The following is a 19,856-nucleotide window of genomic DNA, read 5'->3' on the forward strand; positions in this document are numbered from 1 at the left end:
AGTCTCATCGTGGTGCTTTATGGTATAATAGGTACTCTATTTTTCATGGCTCATAACCCCGCTACCACATTGGCAAGTTACATTGGATTGTGTTATAATTATGGTCCATATTTTATATACATAGAAGATATGTACAATTTTAATTCCCTGTCTCATAAAAACCTATTGATAGGGTTTTATGCAGTTAGATAATTCGCTGTTACTTTGAATGTTTAATTATAATGCATACATGAAACAAACGATATTTTGCATATCTGAGTCTCATTAAATAATATTTTGGAAAAAAATACGTATAGTACAATCTTACTATTTTCGTTTACCAGTTATACTTAATTCTAAAATATATTTTTGCACACGCTTATATTTTTTTCATTTTGTGTATAATATTCAAATAATACAAATAACAGAATTTTTATGATTTATGTATACTTACAATGAAATAAAAAAGATAAAATTTACATTTAAATAAGTAACCTTATATTACTTTCATTAGTATATATTGTAAAATGTGTGGGGATTATAAAGTGAATTAAAAAAAGCTTTGCTGTTTGTATATCACTAAAACAAATCAACATCCTCAGCTGATATGTTATGTAGAGTTTTAATAAAAACTGAAAGATATTAAAGCTTGATTGTGACAATAAATATCCGTAGAAAGTGCCTTCAGTGATCAGTCAGTGTTGTGTACAAGTATATTTGTACACAACACTGATATAATGGTGGAAGACCGAATAATAAGGTACAAGAAAGCTAAGGCTAAAAGCTAGTTATAATACATACACATACACATAAGAAACAGGATTACCATTAAAAACTAAACTAAAAATTTCAACCTATTACCTCTCGTATACAAAAATCTCATATATTGGCTTTCCAACCTCGTACATAGTGATATTTTAACCAAATGGGAAGGGAGAGGGATTTGATTACGGCAGCCATTTCTATAGTAAGGGATGACATATATATATAAATATATAAAAAATTGAAAATAAAAATATTAACACATTTTCTTACAATTTTGTATGAGATTTAGATCTGGGGAAATTTATGAATTACCTGTTTGTTAATTTCCGTACATCTAAATCTCATACATAATTATACGAGAATTAGGATGTCCTTGCACTATTTACTTTATACCAAAGAATCTTTGAAGAAGTATTGAAGAATCTTCGTACGGTAGGCACCCCCGGTTGTATTCCTCTCGGCGCCCGCTTTTGACAGCTTGACTTATAGATGCGCGAGGCGGACGGCATCCCCTCATCACGTTATTCTTTTCACTCACTCCAACCGTTGACACTTCCAGCAATTAACTTGTCAATGCCATACGTAGTATAGGTACTACGTATACAATTAAGGACCACAGAGTGCTAACATTTTATTTACATTGATTTACGTTCTGAATGACTACGCAAACTTAAAAAATGTTTGAGACTTCCATTTAGTGAAGTTCTAAAATTCGAATTCTAAATAATAATAATAATTAGAAGAGTCCTGACTCGAAGCTATATCACTTTTATCCGTACTCATATTTGCTGCATTTCCATTTACAATATGGAAGCTTAGGCTACAGTGTTAGTTTCGTTTATAATGTTTTGGCCTTAAGGTCAGAGACTAGGTCTCGCATCTATACGTAAGGATCGAACAAATGTATTTTACTACGTTAGTTAAGTATTATAAACAAAAGCACATAATATATAAGTAGCAGTTGAGTTGTTATCTTAAAATGTATTAGGAAACTAATGATATTAATGCCTAAAGTAAAGTCTACAAGGTTCTTTTTATTTTATTACAAGGCACTCATGCATTTCATATGTACTTATATGGATAATCTAACTACTTTATGTTTTTTTACTAAACGCGTACCTACTATCTTTAGTAGCAGTTGTGAGGTCGACATTTACTTGCCGTTTATGGCTCTTTAGTATTCATGCATATTTAAGTATTACATTGTCTTTTTAAATGTAATTAGAAAACAAAGAGCTTCATAGTCACTGTAAAATGGTTATATAGTGTCTGAAATACAAGTTAACAGTTGCGTAAAGTGTGAGCGTTGATACGCAAACGTATGTACTTACACGAGACATGACGTCAGAGTAGTTTCAACACTGAATAAACAAAGCCACAAGCCAGCCTCTGGTACACAGGTTACCGTGTGCTCATTTCTCGGACAAACAAAGAATATAATTTGGGAAATAAATTTACGTTTATCATTAAACCCTTTGTGTACGGAAAAGATTAAACGAATTCCAGATAATAATTTCCAGAGTGTGTACTGGGTGCCCTACTACAATCAGAGGGCATTAATGAAATGGGTTAGGAATTCCCATTTGGCCCGCACAGTTAAGATTTAATTTAAGTACAGGCCGTATCGATCATTTTAACGAAGATAAATAGATTTTTGATTATATTTTATATGGGCCTAATGAAGATTTCTCTGATAATGTTTGAATAGCAAGTGAATTAGGTACTTCATTTTAACTTTGTTTGTTATTGCTGTGTATACGTGAATTATTGTGTTTGGAACTTGTAAGTGTTGAAGTTGTGTTAAGAATATGATTATATCATGCGAAATAAATTATTCATAATACTTTTACCGTTAAAATCATATTCCATAATATTAAAGCCAAGAAAAGGAAATCTCTATAAGCTAAAGCTCTATAAGGCTTTCATCATAGATTATAAGTCGACTTTGATATTTCATACTGCTGTTAAATGACAGAACATTAAACATTTGTAACATGGCATATAGTAACTAAATTTCTTAACATAAGTCTGAAACAGTAGAGTAATGCTATTCGTTTAAAGAGCTCCGCACAAATTTTATATTGTACGGAGGTAATATATACCGTAGGGGTAGATCACAATGTCCCGAAAAATGTATAATGTTATTCACACGAAAGTCTATGTTGCTATAAATACAGTATGAGCCAAATTTCTTTATACACATGGCCTCAAATTCTTTACATTTTTAAACAACTCTGGTTAATGCTCAACTAAGTACATATATGTTGCAAAGTAATATGCTTTGCAATACATATGTAATATGTGTTAATCGGCGTCTATATTTAAAATTATAATAGAAGTTTCACTTACTACACGATTAGATATAGCAGTATCTTTAGACTTCTGTGTAGGTATTATCGGCAACAGTGAAGTCGGACTCTTTAACAAAATAGAAGAAGCTTCACCAGGCCGTATCAATATACGTACGTACTATGCATTATTTGCGTCAACCTGATGACGATAATGATGATATTGTAGACTAAAAACAAAATGTCTACTAGGAACTATAAATGTGTACGTGGTACTTTTGCAGTTTCTGAGCATTTATGTAAGTAGTATCTTACTGTGATCTAACATTAAGTCGATAATGCTAATTGACATGGAGATCAAGCTAACAATTATTGCCTTCAACGAGAAATTAGTTCACTATACCTATAAACATGTAATTTAAAACATTTACCTGTAATACAAAATTATATGGGTAACTATATTTATACTTAATCTCCGCTAAGGTATAATAAGAAGAGTGATTATATTTCTCTATAATTTCTTGATAAAGTTTACTGTATTAAAATATAAATTAAGTAAAATACAAAATGTAAATAATATAATATATATAAGCTAATTCATATCTTGGGAAACACCATCTCATAAATAATTTGCAAAAGTGAACAAAAATATACAAAACACTGGTAATGGTGTATATTTACATCAGCCACAGCTTCTGAGTTTTGATACGTAGCAACGAGTCTAGTAGGTAGCGTACCAGGAAACTATCACAAATCAATCGTTATAAACCATAAATTTTATATCAGAACATACACTAGGTGTGTACTTATATGTAGCAAGAATACGATATACTGTTTATAATAAACATTATGTTCTACCGCATTCCAAAAATATTTTTGTTACAAAAACCTACTTTGAGATATACTTTATTTATGTGTGCTGTTAAGGTATAATCTGTGGTGATACAGAAAGATTTACTAATCTGTAACTCATTGTCTATGCATTCTCTCTGGTTTCTGTAATGTAGGTGTAAGTACCTAGTTGTTAGTAAAATGATTAAATAAAATAATTAGAACAAGTTAAACATCTTTATTATACATTAATTCACTGCGCTCTGCAATAATAACCACAGAAAACATCAGGTCATGGTCCCAGAAGTCGCAAGAAAAAGAAAATCAACAATTTGAATAAGGTGACGCAATACGCCATTTTGTTACTCAAAAGAAAAATTAAATTGAATAAAAATCAAGATGTTCAAATTGTATAATATGAAGCAATTCGATGGTGAAAATTATAACGCATGGATATTTAGATTACGAGCATTACTTCGCGAACAAGGTCTTATAGATGCCATAGAAAATACGCAGTTCAGTTCAAACAAAGAAAACGAAAATTTGGAAGCAAGAGCACAATCAATCATTATTCAATCCGTGGCAAACAGTCATCTGGAATATTTAAAAGATAAGTCAGCATATAATATGATAATAAATTTAAATAACAATTTCAAACGAAAAGGAACGAGAAGCAAAATATATTTAAGAAGAAAATTAACAGAAATTAAATACAATGAAAACAATTCATTAAAGGAACATTTCATTTCATTTGAACAAATATTCTCACAATTGGAGGACACCGGTACAAATATAACCGAAGACGAAAAAATTAATTATATTATATTGTCAATGCCCAAATCATATGAATCGGTAATCACAGCTATAGAAACAATAGAAGATTTAAAAATAGATTTTGTAAAAAACCGTTTATTAGGAGAAGAAGAAAAGAAAAAGAAACAAAACTTTAAACAAAACTGTGAAATGGTGAATGCATTTAATTGTTACAACTGTGGAAAGAAAGGACATAAGAAATATCAATGTTATTATAAAGGAAATCAATATGAAAAGACACAAGATGTTTGGAATAATAGAAATGGCAGTGAATATAGAGGTTATGAAAATAATAGAGGACAAGTATATAGAGGATACGTAAATAATAGAGGACAAGTATATAGAGGATACGGAAATAATAGAGGACAAGTATATAGAGGATACGGAAATAATAGAGGGCAAGTATATAGAGAACATACAGAACCAGGACGAGCAAATATAGGAAGAGGACCAATACAGAGAGGAAGAAGTCAAATACCTCTGTATTTGACTTGAGGAAGAGGACATAGATCCTACATAGCAGAAAGTGATAGTGATTATAGTGCATTTATGTGTAGAAAAATAAATCAGTGTAAAAATAATGAGCAAGAAATAGAGTGGTATATTGACTCAGGCTGTTCAGAACATTTAACTAATAATAGAGACATATATAGTGAGTATAGAGAGTTAAGTACCCCAATTAAGATATCAGCAGCTAAAAATGGTGTTATAATGGAAGCAATAGGTATAGGAAATATTCATATGAAAAGTTATTTTTTCAACACCGAACGTCATCATACAATAAGTAATGTATTATATGTACCAGAATTGAGGAGGAATTTATTGTCAGTAAGTAAAATTGAACAATCAGGATACAATGTATCATTCTGTAATAATAAAGTAAAAATTTGTAATATTAAACATAATTTGATTATGCTTGGACATAATGAAGGATCTTTATATATTATTAAGTTATATCTTAATGTTATAAATAAAATTGAATGTAACCAAACAAATTCGGTAAACAGTTCTATTAATTTGTGGCATAGACGTTATGGTCATTTAAATTTAAATAGTTTAAGAGATTTAATTAAAAAGGACATGGTATTAGGGATGAGCAATTTGAAAAATATTACAGTTGAACAACCATTATGTGAATATTGTATTTTAGGAAAAATGACACGACAACCATTTAACAAATTTGGCTGTAGAGCTACAAAACCTTTAGAATTAGTGCATAGCGATATATGTGGTCCTATAAAACCAACTACATGGGATGGAAACAATTATTTTGTAACTTTCATAGATGATTATACTCATTATGTTCGTATATATTTAATACAGGATAAATCACAAGTGTTTGATAAATTTAAACATTATTATAATTTAGCTACTACACATTTTAATTGTAAATTATTGAAATTGAGAACAGATAATGGAAGAGAGTATTTATCTAACAATTTTATTGATTTTTGTAACCAAAAAGGTATTATCTTACAAAACACAGTTCCATATAATCCTGAAATGAATGGAGTCGCAGAAAGAATGAATAGAACACTCATTGACAAAGCAAGGACTATTCTTTTAGAATCAGAAATGGAAAAGAAATTTTGGGGAGAAGCAGTATTGTATTCAGCTTATGTGACAAATAGAAGTCCTACAAATAATAAACAGCAAACTCCGTATGAATTATGGGAAGGTAAAAAGCCTAATGTAGCAAATTTAAAAACATTTGGTAGTATAGCATACAACCACATACCAAAGGAATTAAGATATAAATTAGATCCAAAAGGCAAGAAATTAACTATGGTTGGTTATAATATAAATGGATACAGATTATGGGATGATGAACAACAAAAAATTATCACAGGTCGCAATGTCATATTTGATGAAACACTTACAAAACAGGAGGGGATAGTACATATAAATAAAGAAGATTATTACTATGATTTTACAGAAAAACAACATTCTAGTGATAAAGAAAATAAATTATATATGGATCATTTTACATCCAATGAAGAAGAAGAACAAGAAAGTATTGAAAATATAGTAGAAGAAAGATTAACATCAACTACAAGAGAAGAAATAACAAGAGAGAATAAAGTACATGAAGATAATATACAAGAAAAAGCAAAAAGAAATAGACAAAAACCTAAGTGGCATAAAGATTACAATTTTAATGAAGAAAATGAAGAAGCATATCAAGCATATTGTTTTATGACAGATGAAGACACACCTACAAGTTATGAAGAAGCTATAAAAGATAAAAACTGGAAAGAAGCTATAAGTAAAGAAGTAGAAGCACTAACAAAGTTAGAAACATGGGAAGAAATTAAAGAAAAGAAAAATGTACAAGCAATAGAAACGAAATGGATATTTAAAGTTAAATCAGATGGTACTAAAAAGGCACGTTTAGTAGCAAAAGGTTTTCAATTAAAGAAAGAAAATGAATATGATGTAGTATATTCACCTGTAGCAAGATTATCAACCGTTAGAATGTTTATATCAAAAGCATTACAAGAAGATAAAGACATACATCAACTGGACATACCAACTGCATTCCTGAATGGAAAACTAAAGAATAATATATTTATAAAATTACCAGAAGGAGTTATATCAAAAAATAAAATTACAGTATTAAAATTAAAAAGAGCTTTATATGGATTATCACAATCACCAAAATGTTGGAATGAAACATTAAATGAATTTGCTGAGAAAGAAGGTTTTAAAAGATCAGATTATGATTACTGTTTATACTACAAAGAAGATTGCTGGATGCTTATATTTGTTGATACCATATTAACTATTGGAAATGATAAAAGTATAATTCACAATTTAAAGAAACAATTTAATGCTAAAGAAATGGGATTGTTGAAGAACTTTTTAGGAATGGAAATCGAAAGACAAAAGGATAAGATAATCATAAAACAGACAGAATTAATTAACAAAATACTAGACAGATTTGGAATGACATATTGTAAAGGTGCTAAAACCCCAATGGAAATAGACTTTAATATAGATCTGGAAGTTAATAAGAAACCCATTAATGTACCCTATCGTGAACTAATTGGCAGCTTAATGTACTTGAGTGTAACATCAAGACCAGACATAGCATTTTCAGTCTCATATTTAAGTAGATTCTTAGACAAACCAACAGAACAATTATGGTCAAGAGGAAAGAGGATATTGAGATACTTATCAGAAACAAAGAATAAGGGATTAATTTTTATAAAAACAAATGATACTAACTTATATGGATATTCTGACTCAGATTGGGGAGGAGATAGAAAAGATAGAAAGAGTATAAGTGGTTCAATTATATTTCATGGACAAAACCCTATTAATTGGCACTCAAAGAAACAAAGTTGTGTTGCATTATCATCACTGGAATCTGAATATATTGCAGCATCATTAACAGCACAAGAACTTGTAAACTTAAAAGGAATTAGGGAACATTTAGGTCAAACAGGACAAACTAAATTATTAATGGATAACTGGGGAGCTATTTTTATTTCTAAAACATATCAAAATTCTAAGAGAACTAAACACATAGATATAAGAGTTCATTATATAAAAGATTTAATAAGTAAAGATATAATTAAAGTAGAGTATGTACAAACAAAAGAGAATGTAGCTGATTTGTTTACTAAAAGTTTAGGAAAAATAAAATTCAATTATTTTGTAGAATTTATTTTGTATTAAGTTTAAGATGTCAATAAGTATATTTGGAAAAATGAGTGATTATAGTATGTTTAGTATAGAATAAAAGTGTATGAACAAAGTAAAAACTTTTGTATTGTATAATTAAGTAAAAGTAAGTTAGAAAGTAAAATAAGAATAAAGTTATTTTGAGTAAAATTATAAGTTAAAGAAGAAAACTATTTTATGTTAAGAATTTAAAATTAAGCAGACAGAGAGAATATTACTTTTATATAAATAATAAGGAAAAAGAAATGTTTATTAAAACTACATAGAGAAAATTATGAATGTTAATTAGTTTGTTTAGTAATTTGTATTGTTGTAAAAGATTCAGGTAAGGAAGCGATGTAAGCTTTTATTTTCTGAAGTTTAATAAAACCTTAAATCGAGGAGGGGTGTTAAGGTATAATCTGTGGTGATACAGAAAGATTTACTAATCTGTAACTCATTGTCTATGCATTCTCTCTGGTTTCTGTAATGTAGGTGTAAGTACCTAGTTGTTAGTAAAATGATTAAATAAAATAATTAGAACAAGTTAAACATCTTTATTATACATTAATTCACTGCGCTCTGCAATAATAACCACAGAAAACATCATGTGCTAAGACATTAACCATCTGATTTATAACAACTTAAGTATTATACCTATTAGGTACTATGTAATATCACTTTGTCGCTAAATATTGAAAAGGTCATTAATCTCAAAGCGAAGATAGACGAGTCAGTAGATATAAGAAATCTTAAAATTGACTTTTTAGTGAATATCGATATTAGTAATGACTAATATCGATAGCTGCAAAGATTAAGCGGTTCAAATGCAAAAATCTTCAATTAACTACTATTTTTTTTTGCATTTATATTAATAATAATATAGATAAAGTCATATGATTCTAAAGACTGCAGATATCTGTAGTTTATAGTTTATGTATTCTAAGTGTTTACTATTCATAGTAAAAATCTGTAAAAGTATGTAAATGTGACATTTTCGTGTCTGATTTCTACTGTCATTGTGCCATAACTTCATTCTGTAGTTTTTAAGGTCAACGACCCAGCAATAGGTAAAATGTTATTTCCTAACGTTACCGCTAGACTTCTATTTGTACAAGAAATGGATTGATTTCATGGCTCGATATTATTTTTTGCACTGTTTATGAGTTGAATGAAACGATCAACCGTTTCTACGAAGTGTTGTTCCCTAAGCTATACAGTAACACGTGCAATACGTGCCCTTGCACAATCATTATTTATAATCAAAAGTAAACGTCCGGTAATACGATAATTTGCGTTTTATTTGGGTCTTTGGTAGGTATAGGGGAACGGTGCGTGCGTGCAGCATGGTGCGCAGTTCTGTTATTTCAAGCGATCTACCGTCATACTGTACCGTACGTCAATTGCATAATTAACCACTTACTGTTATACAAATTCAGTAGACACAGACAATTGAGTTATATTGCGATAATTTGGAGAGATGAGTTTATTAAAGTGTAAATTTTATAGGTAGGTACTCCAATATTTGTACAGTACTTAGTCCTAAACTCTTTTGTAACAAAAATTTAAAGTAGTTACTAATGTTATATTATTTTAAAAGTTAATCTAATAAGACTTAGTGTTTTAGGCGTCCATAAGCTACGGCAACATTTAACATAAGATGAGCCGTATGTTAATTTGCCACAAAAAAAAGACGATCATGTAGTTTATGTAAAATTAGATTAACCTATGCCGTGCGTGACCATTACTTTTCAACCCTCAGCAATAGGGATCGAGCCCCATAACCAACTATAAAGTAAGGGAGTGTCCGACCATCATCATCATTCAAACGGAGGGGGCAAAGAAGACAATATTAGTTTAAAATAGAGCCCTTTCTACATTCCATAAATATAAGACCTCACTCTATTACTACTATTAGCTCACGCAACACTATTACGTTTATTAGACCGTAATATACATAATAGTATAAAAAGTACCTACTGCTGTAAAGACTATTCATAATTGCTATATATAGACTTGGAACTAGATGTGAAACACTGTATTCAAATAGGCATACAATTAATTTGAGATTAAGAGTTTCAGTACCGATATCTGTAAATATATCATAAAAAGTATAATAGCAGAGCGTGGTTTCGATCCACGGACCTCTGGGTTATGGGCCCAGCACGCTTCCACTGCGCCACTCTGCTACTGATAAACAATCGTGAAATTCAATATCTAATACTAGAAGTATTTAAAATCAATAATTACATTTATAAAACATAAAGGTCATCATATAATAACCTATACGTCGTTTTATAAAACTTGTAAATAATGTAAAATATTTTATTTAAATAAATGTCATATAAGCACTCAGTAACTGGAAATACAACTGTAGCAACACATTTATCCCTTGTTGCCGATACTATACTTTTTATATAGATTTATAACTTTTTATATTTTAACATATTCTAAAACAAAATAAATGCTAAAAGACTGAACGCAATGTTTATGCTTAACAATTCCTAACATGAGGGTTTTAACGAAATATATCACCACTTTTTGTAACATTATTTATTCTAAAATATCTGTATTATTTGAAAAGTTAATTATTTGTGTTATTTATATTTAATATTGGCAATTATCCCTTCGATTAAGATTTGTATTGAATACATGAACGATTTTTTTCGTACATCCCTGTGCTACTATCGACATATAGAGTTCACCTTCTTAATTGTATTTGATAAATAATAAGTGAGAATTGCAATCAAAATTAATGAATGACATTAGATAAAAACTGTATGTATTTTTTTTATCATGTACATTTGGTTTAGTTTGACTATTATTAATTTCAAACAAAAGATTCTGTTGTTCTGATGACTTTTTTGGGCATTTAAATTTACGTCTATTTGATTACAACAACAAAGGGAATAACTTTCCGACCGTAACGGCGCGGCAGAAGGGTCCGTGTTGCGAGGCTGCCTTAATTGGAACTGGTAATTAATGAAACTGAGTGACCGAATAACAGTACCAACTCCTACCTATTGTTTCAAATATGAACAATATCGTAGAGGCACTCTCTCTATACATTTCAAGGGAAAACATTTATCACTTTGTTATCGTAATGTCGGAATAGTAGAATAAGTTGAATAAAATGATAAGGATAGTCGTAAAATATTGTACGCTATGCATGACACGGTAAACAAATAGGTACGTAGGTACATATTATAAACCGCGCGTTATTGCGTGCTGCGGGTGATATATGACACTTTTTAATCGACTGCCTAAAGGAGAAGGCTCTCAATTGAGGACGCTTATTGTATACGTACGTACTGGCTATTAATCGCCACCATATCTGGTTTTTTAATTTCATGGATAGAAGGCTGTCTTACATGTATAAGAAAGCCTATGTCCTTTCTATCCATGCTGCTATATATCTTCACGTCAAATTTCATCAAGTTTCCTTGAGGTCTTGAGTAACAAACAGATAAACATACTTTCGTTTTATAATATTATTATGAAAAACGCGATACCGTCTCAGAAACCGAAGAGAAAGAACTTGACGATTTATTTTTTCAATCGACCTAGTTTATATTCGCATAGATCGAATAAATATTTTAGTATGATTGTCTATTCATGATATTCTCTTTTTATGGAAGAAAATGTACCTGTTACATGAATTACATTGAGTTAAAATTCGTGGTATCGAAAATGATTAAATAATATTCCACGTTCTTTCATTACGATGCGGCAATTGATCTATGATTTGTACCTACAGGCTACGTTGACAGATACTGTCATTGCTATCATACTGTAATACGCCAAACAATACAATAAGTAGAACTAGGCTATACAAAATTAATTAAAGTACGTAAATAGTAAACCACAATTAAGAAAATAATCATCGTATACGATGTTAGGTAAAAATGTAAGTTATATTATTTATTTCCTTGGCTTAAGCCATTTTAAGTCTCCTCTACTGTAGTGCTGCTAGTGTATGAATGTCACGTATTAGTTGAAAACTTGAGAAAGTAATGTACTAAGCCGACACCCATATCGAATTTTTATTACACTGCAAACATTTCTTTGCAAAATTTTGACGCATGACCTATCAAACATGCATGTGCCTGACAGGCAAGTTTTATGACTGTCTATAATAAAATGTAAACTGAATAACAATTAACATATGACACAGAGGAACTATAATGTGAATAACACTTACTATTATTGGAAGGGGACGGTTAATGTATTTAATAAAATTTATGTTATTCCTAAATGTTTTTTTGCTTGATAAACACAGTGAACGTAGATATGTATGGAACATATGTATATACACGACTATTTTATTATGTAGGTAATTAGAAATATCCTATCACTGCTCATTTCTCTTTAAACCATTTCAAACCATTCAGATACGTGTGCACATTAATATTATTAATATTCTCTTATCTATAGTACTATGGGAACCTATTCCATTCTGCCACAAATATCGCAGAAGCTATACAACTTGCGGAACTTCTCATTTAAATATAGAATGAAATTACGTCGATTTGGGTTACCCAGTTTTTTCAGCATTAATTGGCAGTCAATTGCATGTAGGTATTTCTATTTTATCTCTTTATTAAGCAATAGGTAGGTTTTCTTGAATAGGGACTTGTTGTTGAATGAAGTATTTGAAGAAGTGGACACGTGCTACGGAAGCTTAGGTATATGTGTACTCAAAATGATAAGTTGTTATAAATACCTCAGTAGGTGATAAAAATAATGAGCCTTATCAGTTGCCATGTTAATATCTAGTGCAGTCTTTATAAATTTCTCATTTCTTCCAAAATATCAGTTACTTCCATTTGACTGCGTTGAGAACCGAATATCCTGAATAAATGGTAATCAACGTCTTTGTGAGAGATTCGACCCATTGGTATTCCGGCGACATTTGCATTTCTGTGCATTTTCTACCGCCTATAGTACGGAGAGTATTCTGAGGAATTGCTCGGATTAATACCAACTGCTGTATTTCACCTTCGCACTACCCGCCAGAAACTTAAATACCTAGCTCTATTGTATATATTCTAGATTAATGGCGGTCCTCAACCGTGCGTTTATCCAGAAGCTTTTTGCCATGCACAACCACATGTGAAATAGAAGGAAGAATTGGAAAGTGTCTAGCAATAGTATTTTCCAACCGATACGATATTGAAACCTTCAAGAAAATAGCTTATTCCTTCGTAAAAGAATGGCAATGCACTTGTAATTCTCCTTGTATCGCCTGGTGCTCATTGGCGACTAATCACTTAACATCAAGTGAGGCGCAAATTTGTTTATCCCCAATGTTATAAAAAAATCATTTCTGCACCATACCAATGTCCACATTTTACACTTGATTATGAAATAAATTAATATTTCATTTTAATAAGTTACTAGTTAATACTTCTAATTACAGCTAAAATGATATAAAACTAAATTGAGTAGCTAGAATTTAAAATTGATTCAAGGATACAAAATTCAGACCTCGTATATTCTGTGTCATTGATGTTGCAGTATATGAGAGTAGTTATCTATTGTAGTTATGTAGCTACGTATTGTGGGTAGTCGGGTTTTTTCATTCACAATAATCTTGTTTACGACTTGTACAGTATAACAGTTATTATATATTCATTAATTTGTGTAATGATTTAAGCACAAAGCTTTGAATTTACCAAGAGGTAAAATCCTTCCTTCCTAATATATTAATCTTATCAGTAAGTATGTTTGTCAGAAGAAAATTACGAACGTAGTATTACGAAATTTCATGACAAAATATGTTACATTATAATCAACCAAACATTCAAATAATTACAAAACAATGATGATAACATCAAAAGAATGCCGCTTCCGTTGATTTATCGATGCGGCGCACTGACTCTGAGCACGTTCAACGGCGGGGTTCTAAGTTCCGACATTGTTCCCTTTGTGCTCGTCTTCAGCAGTTCAATCACACCACTCTCGATCAACAGTTCCTTGTCAGAAACGAATATTAATAGTAGGTATTTTCACGGGAATCATTCCACACGCAACAGATAATAAGGCACCTAATTGAACACGTTTTATCTAACGAAATCAGACATAGGTACATGTGGTGTAATCACTATTCTTTTATGAATTATGATGGAATGGAAAACTAAAAAAAATCCATCCTCCTTAAAAGTCCATCCAATTCTCTTGGTGTTGCGGATCCTCTACACTAAGCATTAGGTGTGCCGCAAGCTCGTTTGCCTCGTATGCTATAAAAAATGGTTTTCCCATCTGTATTAATTCCACTGGTACATAGGAATATGATGAGATTAAAATAAAATCATGTCAACCGACTATGGCGAATTCCTAGGATGTGATCACGATTTTTTTCAGGAAGATGGCTTAGAAGTTGACCTGATATGGTGTAACAATCCATTTCCTCACATGAATAATTAAGTAAAAAATTGTTAATACTGGAATAGCTAATAATTAAGGCTATTGATTTCTAGTTGTAATATTGAAAATCGAAACTATATTTGCACATATATGACTATACTGTATTGTATTGTTAAGTAACCAAACATATAATTGTATTAGAATAGTTCACATATATATCCATAACAAGTATATGATTAAATTAGTTCAATCATCGCTCTTACGTGAGTCGTGGGGTTTATTTGGATGAACAATATACTGTATGTATGTATTTAATCTCTCTACAGGTACGAGTACTGTCTGTGGACAGAACAATCAATAGTCCTTCACAGTAATCGCCCACAGTGCATTGTTTTATTCTCTGTGTTTCACTTATAATTATTTAGTCAGTTTATTATAAAGCTTTTAGGTTATATTATACGTATTCTTTCTCACGTGTGTAAATTTGATATCAGTTAATAATATTATTGTAGGTAACATTGAGCTAATTTGATAATAAATTTTGCTAAGCTGAAGTTAGCTAAGTTCCATGTAAATAACTAAGAACTCAGTAGTTTTCGATGATTATTTGACTAGATATAAGTCATTGCAAATGAGTTATCTTATTTAAAAGTTATCTATAATATTAATAACTTACCATGTAATGTCAGCCTAAATAATCTAAATATCTTATAACAACTGATTTATAGCAACCTAGTTAACGAAACTATTTCAGTTGTTATCACAACAATAAGGGCTTAGGCCAATGATCTCTATGCAGTTACGTTATAACCTTAAGCTGATATTGCATTACAAAAACATTACCTCAGTCAATAGATATCTAAAACTCAGATACAAGGGCGGAGGCGATTATTTGCAATGGGGACTAGCAGCCCATTGTTGTCAGGACGACCTCCACAAGGGTTCTCTGGAAGCCATTGAAATTCGCAGTGATGGACTGTCATTCATTTTAATTTTATCGTCTTATATTGGAGCCCTGCCTATGTTAGATACTAATAAAAATATACGACTGCAAATAAATAATGTCTGATTTCTCGATTGCTTTCATTTGCATTTACTTATATGTAATACTTACTAATTATTTTATAGAATAAGGGATGAAATTCAACATCTGCCGCAGTTTAGCTCCTACGGTTACCATTGTATTTTATTGTGGGTGAAGGTTCGAGACGTTTTAATACCCGTTTGTAGGCATACTTTGTAGTTTATGCCGTGGACGGGGTGGCTACATTGACCACACCGGCGGGCGCGCTATGCTCGGATTAGATGATTTTTTATTTATTCAATGTAATTATGTCTACGACGTGAAGTATCGTCGGAAGAAATAACTCAATCTTCCCACTTGAATAACACGACTCGTTTTTTATAAAGTTAGTTTGCTTTTATAAGAAGTCTGAGAAAGGAAGCCAGAACTATTGTCATAATATTCAAGCGATCCCTAAAAAAGCAAAGATTTCTTTTTATATTTATGTGTTTGTCTTTGCGAAGGATTTGTTACAGTAATATGAGATACTCGAAATACTTTGAATAAAAATATTTTGTTTTGGTTGCCGAAAATTGTCTAAATCAGTTATTTGGTGTTTTTTCTTATTGTATCAAGGATAACTTTTAAAATGTTCTAAGTAACCACGTGGTCCTTTTTGCCTAAATGACATTTTGATAAAAGTATGTATTGTAGTTATTGTATTATACTAACATATTGTCCTTTGTGTCTTTGTTTGGGATTAACTGATTACGTAATACAATAGCGTTACATTTATGTATGGTATACCAACTTGCCGACAATTCATTAATAGAATGAATCTCTATTTGTCCCGACGCAGTACAATTTCATTGTTCAAAGTTAAGTACGTAACCAGCTGTTCTATGAAATTTGATTCAGTCAGTTAATGGAGCGTGTGAGATAGGTTTATTATACGTTTTGTGTAAATCTTTCTATTAAAGCTGCAGTGTACAGTTGTAAGGTTTTTTGTTGAATGGCACGAGCAGGCGCGGCTGCTGCCGGCTACGGATGGGCCTGATGTTGTTACTGTCTATTTCGGCAGGTGCTCAATACTGCTTGCTGCCTTATGTGTGTACGGTATTCTATGCGTGTGTGTTTGAGCGAAGTTGTGCGTGATTTGATTTGTTATTATGTTTTAGAATTTTTTCGAATCCAGTTGCCGAAACTTGTTTGAAACGAAAATTATAAGCGGTCGTGATTTCCTTTATAGTTTAACTAGGAATGACGGCAAGTTTTGATAGAATTTTAATAAGTTCTGATATAAGTAACACAATACATATAGCGTTAGATGAAATTTCTTAAATGATATTTTAATGGTTTGTATTTTTGACCTATATTCATGTAATATTAAATCTTAATAAAGCACTAACCATGGCGTATAATTGTTTTCCGGTAATAACAGACAACTGTTTGCGTTAAAAGCACTCGAGATTGGCGTCCAGTACTTCCAGATAAGACTGGAGTGATTTATTTTGATCTACGTAACATACAGTCTGTCGATCATGTGTGCTGCAAATGTGGCGCCAGATCACTAGCCGCCCAACCACAGTCTGCGTTTGTGGTACCTACCTACAATGCGCTGTATTGTTATTTTTAGTTTTATAACTGCGCAATAACGTTTAATTATGATACATATCGTCGATCCGCTTGAATGCAAATTATATACGAGTCCGCTGCATCATACCTCATCCATGCTATCTAGTAGAGTAAGACTAGAAGATAACCCGTTTCCTGGTATAGTCGTGGTAAACCTATAACGAGGTCTGATTTGTATCCGTCAGTTACAATTTGCTAACGAGTGTAGAACATGTCAGGGCTTTAAATAGATAAAGATCATGGCCTCTCCGTGGCATTATTGAATGCAAATTGCAACTAGGAGCGACTAATGCTATCATGGAGTCGTTTGTATTCAATGAAAATTAATTATTTACTCACTCATTGTGCTGTCAATGAGTATTGTAGTATGAACTTAGAATTTATATATGACGAAAGATTTATTCATACAATTCTCTAGGAACTTTATTAGAAAGCACTAGCTTGTTGCATTAGTGGAAACAAAGGGACGTTAACATCAGATGAAATTCTGGTTAGGATAATAATGTATGTGCAGGAATTAAATAGTTATGAAGCAAAAGTCTTTAAAGTTAATTTAAAAACTATAAACACGTGTTAATACTAGTATTAACACGTGTTTATAGTTTTTAAATTAAACTTAACTAACACTTGTCTATGTGTGTATAGTTACTAGAACTATACACACATAGACAAGTGTTAGTTGTTCTCTATGCTGAATAAAAATATAATAATATATATAATTTGTGTTGTAAGTAACTTAATTTTCTTTTATTTACAACTAATGACACTTACAACTTTCAATTTTCATTTCTATTATTGTATTTCAGTACTCGGCTACAATTTTTAATCTACTGTATCTCAAAATACTAATATTCTTTTCATTCAAATTATTTGTAAGATTTGTAAGAATATAATTTTTCTATATATTAGCGTCTGAGATAGCGTATCTCATATAAAGTAAAAAACAATTGTTAAATATTTCAAAAAAATTACCATTCTATTTTTATTAATTTTACCACATAATTTGTATTAGACATTTTTGATAAGCATAATGTACACAAATATGTGAGTTGGCTGGCTATATATAGTAGGTATACAAAATCGATTATCCTGTTAATTTATATTCTAAAATAAATTTTATAGTATGATATAATATACTAAGTAGATAGACCTAATGAACAAGAGCTAGATAAAAAATATTTATCTATATACGGTATTTATTATGCGATAGGAATAAATTGAATAGGAACGAAATTATCTCGTAATTGCCGAGTTCGTGCTCTAACATTGAATGGGATCGCCTCCCACCGTTCATTGTGACGTTAACGTGGGGCGACCAGCAGGTATAAGGGCTGGTGGTCAATAGTTGTCCGGTCATAAATACTGGCGTGTGCTTCTTCCTACTTTGAACTTTTTACAATATTTTGAACATTTATTCACATCGATTTGTTTTGCTGAATAGTTTACACGTTTATTAGATATTTGATATTTTAATGTTATGGATGCAATGGATGAAATGATTGTGGTTACTTATGATAATGATAGATTCTTTGATATATAAGTGTCTTAGATAATATGTAGGTACCTACACAAAAATTACAAATCTCTAGGGATATATAAAGGTTTTAGTGCAAGACATGACTTAGTATTGCGTTTAATACTATTGAAATTTAGTTCTTCTATTTTTACAATATATCATGTCTTGGGAAAGTAACAAAGAAACAAAAATCTTCACAACTATTTATATTAATGATTTTGTGACGACAAATGTTCCTACTTTTGACGAACGTAATTAAAAACACGTTCCATAAATATTTTAAGGACGTTCAGAGTTTGTAAATTATAATAATTATCAGTAAATTAAAACTTACACGTGTGTAACATTTGCTTTTTTTATTTGCAGAAAGAGGGTGTGGCAAAGGCGCATGCGTTTCGAACTAAGAATTTTCGGAAGCCAAGACCCTGTCATTGGTGTCATCAACCGGTGCAAAATCAAGGATTATGTTGTAGAGGTAATTTTTATTATATCTGGCTGGCCTGTAAGACATTGCATTTCGTAGTAAAAGCGAGAAATGTGAGAATAAAATATATAAATAAAATCGGTCAAGTAGTACTAAAGTGACTATAGGGCGAGACATTTATTCTTTCTCTTTACTCTAAATTAGTAGAGCGATATTAAACTAGAGGTGATAAATTCTTCTCATAATTATGAAACAACATTTATAAGTATCTATATATCGAATTTACCAAGAATTTATGGTGTTCGGCTAAAAGTCAATGACATTACGACGCCTGTTATTTAATTAAATGTATTTCGGCAAGTCTATATTACACAGTACGTTTTTAGTTTGTCTTAGAATTTCAATAACGTTTTGTCATTCCAACGGATGATATTCAAAGGTCACTAAGGATGAAGTACAGACAGTTTTAAACGAATAAATAATTAAATGTCACGTTTTTAAATTGAACATTATGGAATGTCACCGTCATACCGCTGCGTAATGAAATACACCCGTACCATATTTATGACT

General features: G+C 30.9%; 1 protein-coding gene and 1 non-coding gene across 6 annotated transcripts in view; one reads left to right on the top strand and one right to left on the bottom strand.

Annotated features, from left to right (window-relative positions):
- Window positions 1-19,856, top strand: part of LOC131853675 (tensin-1) — a 108,362-nt gene that overhangs the window by 11,795 nt on the left and 76,711 nt on the right. For 4 of the 5 annotated variants that reach the window (XM_059204664.1, XM_059204666.1, XM_059204663.1 and 1 more), the window contains exon 2: window positions 19,229-19,337. In XM_059204664.1, coding sequence (XP_059060647.1) covers window positions 19,229-19,337 — 109 coding nt within the window. Of the gene's footprint in view, window positions 1-16,768; window positions 16,819-19,228; window positions 19,338-19,856 lie in introns of those variants that run through there. The other variant, XM_059204673.1, reaches the window with a different exon arrangement.
- Trnam-cau (transfer RNA methionine (anticodon CAU)) lies at window positions 10,460-10,531 on the bottom strand. The gene has a single exon. It is a non-coding gene; the product is annotated as a tRNA-Met (tRNA).

This window comes from Achroia grisella, unplaced genomic scaffold, assembly GCF_030625045.1.
Source record: "Achroia grisella isolate CSIRO2021 unplaced genomic scaffold, CSIRO_AGI_Agris_v1 utg903, whole genome shotgun sequence".
NCBI lineage: Eukaryota > Metazoa > Arthropoda > Insecta > Lepidoptera > Pyralidae > Achroia > Achroia grisella.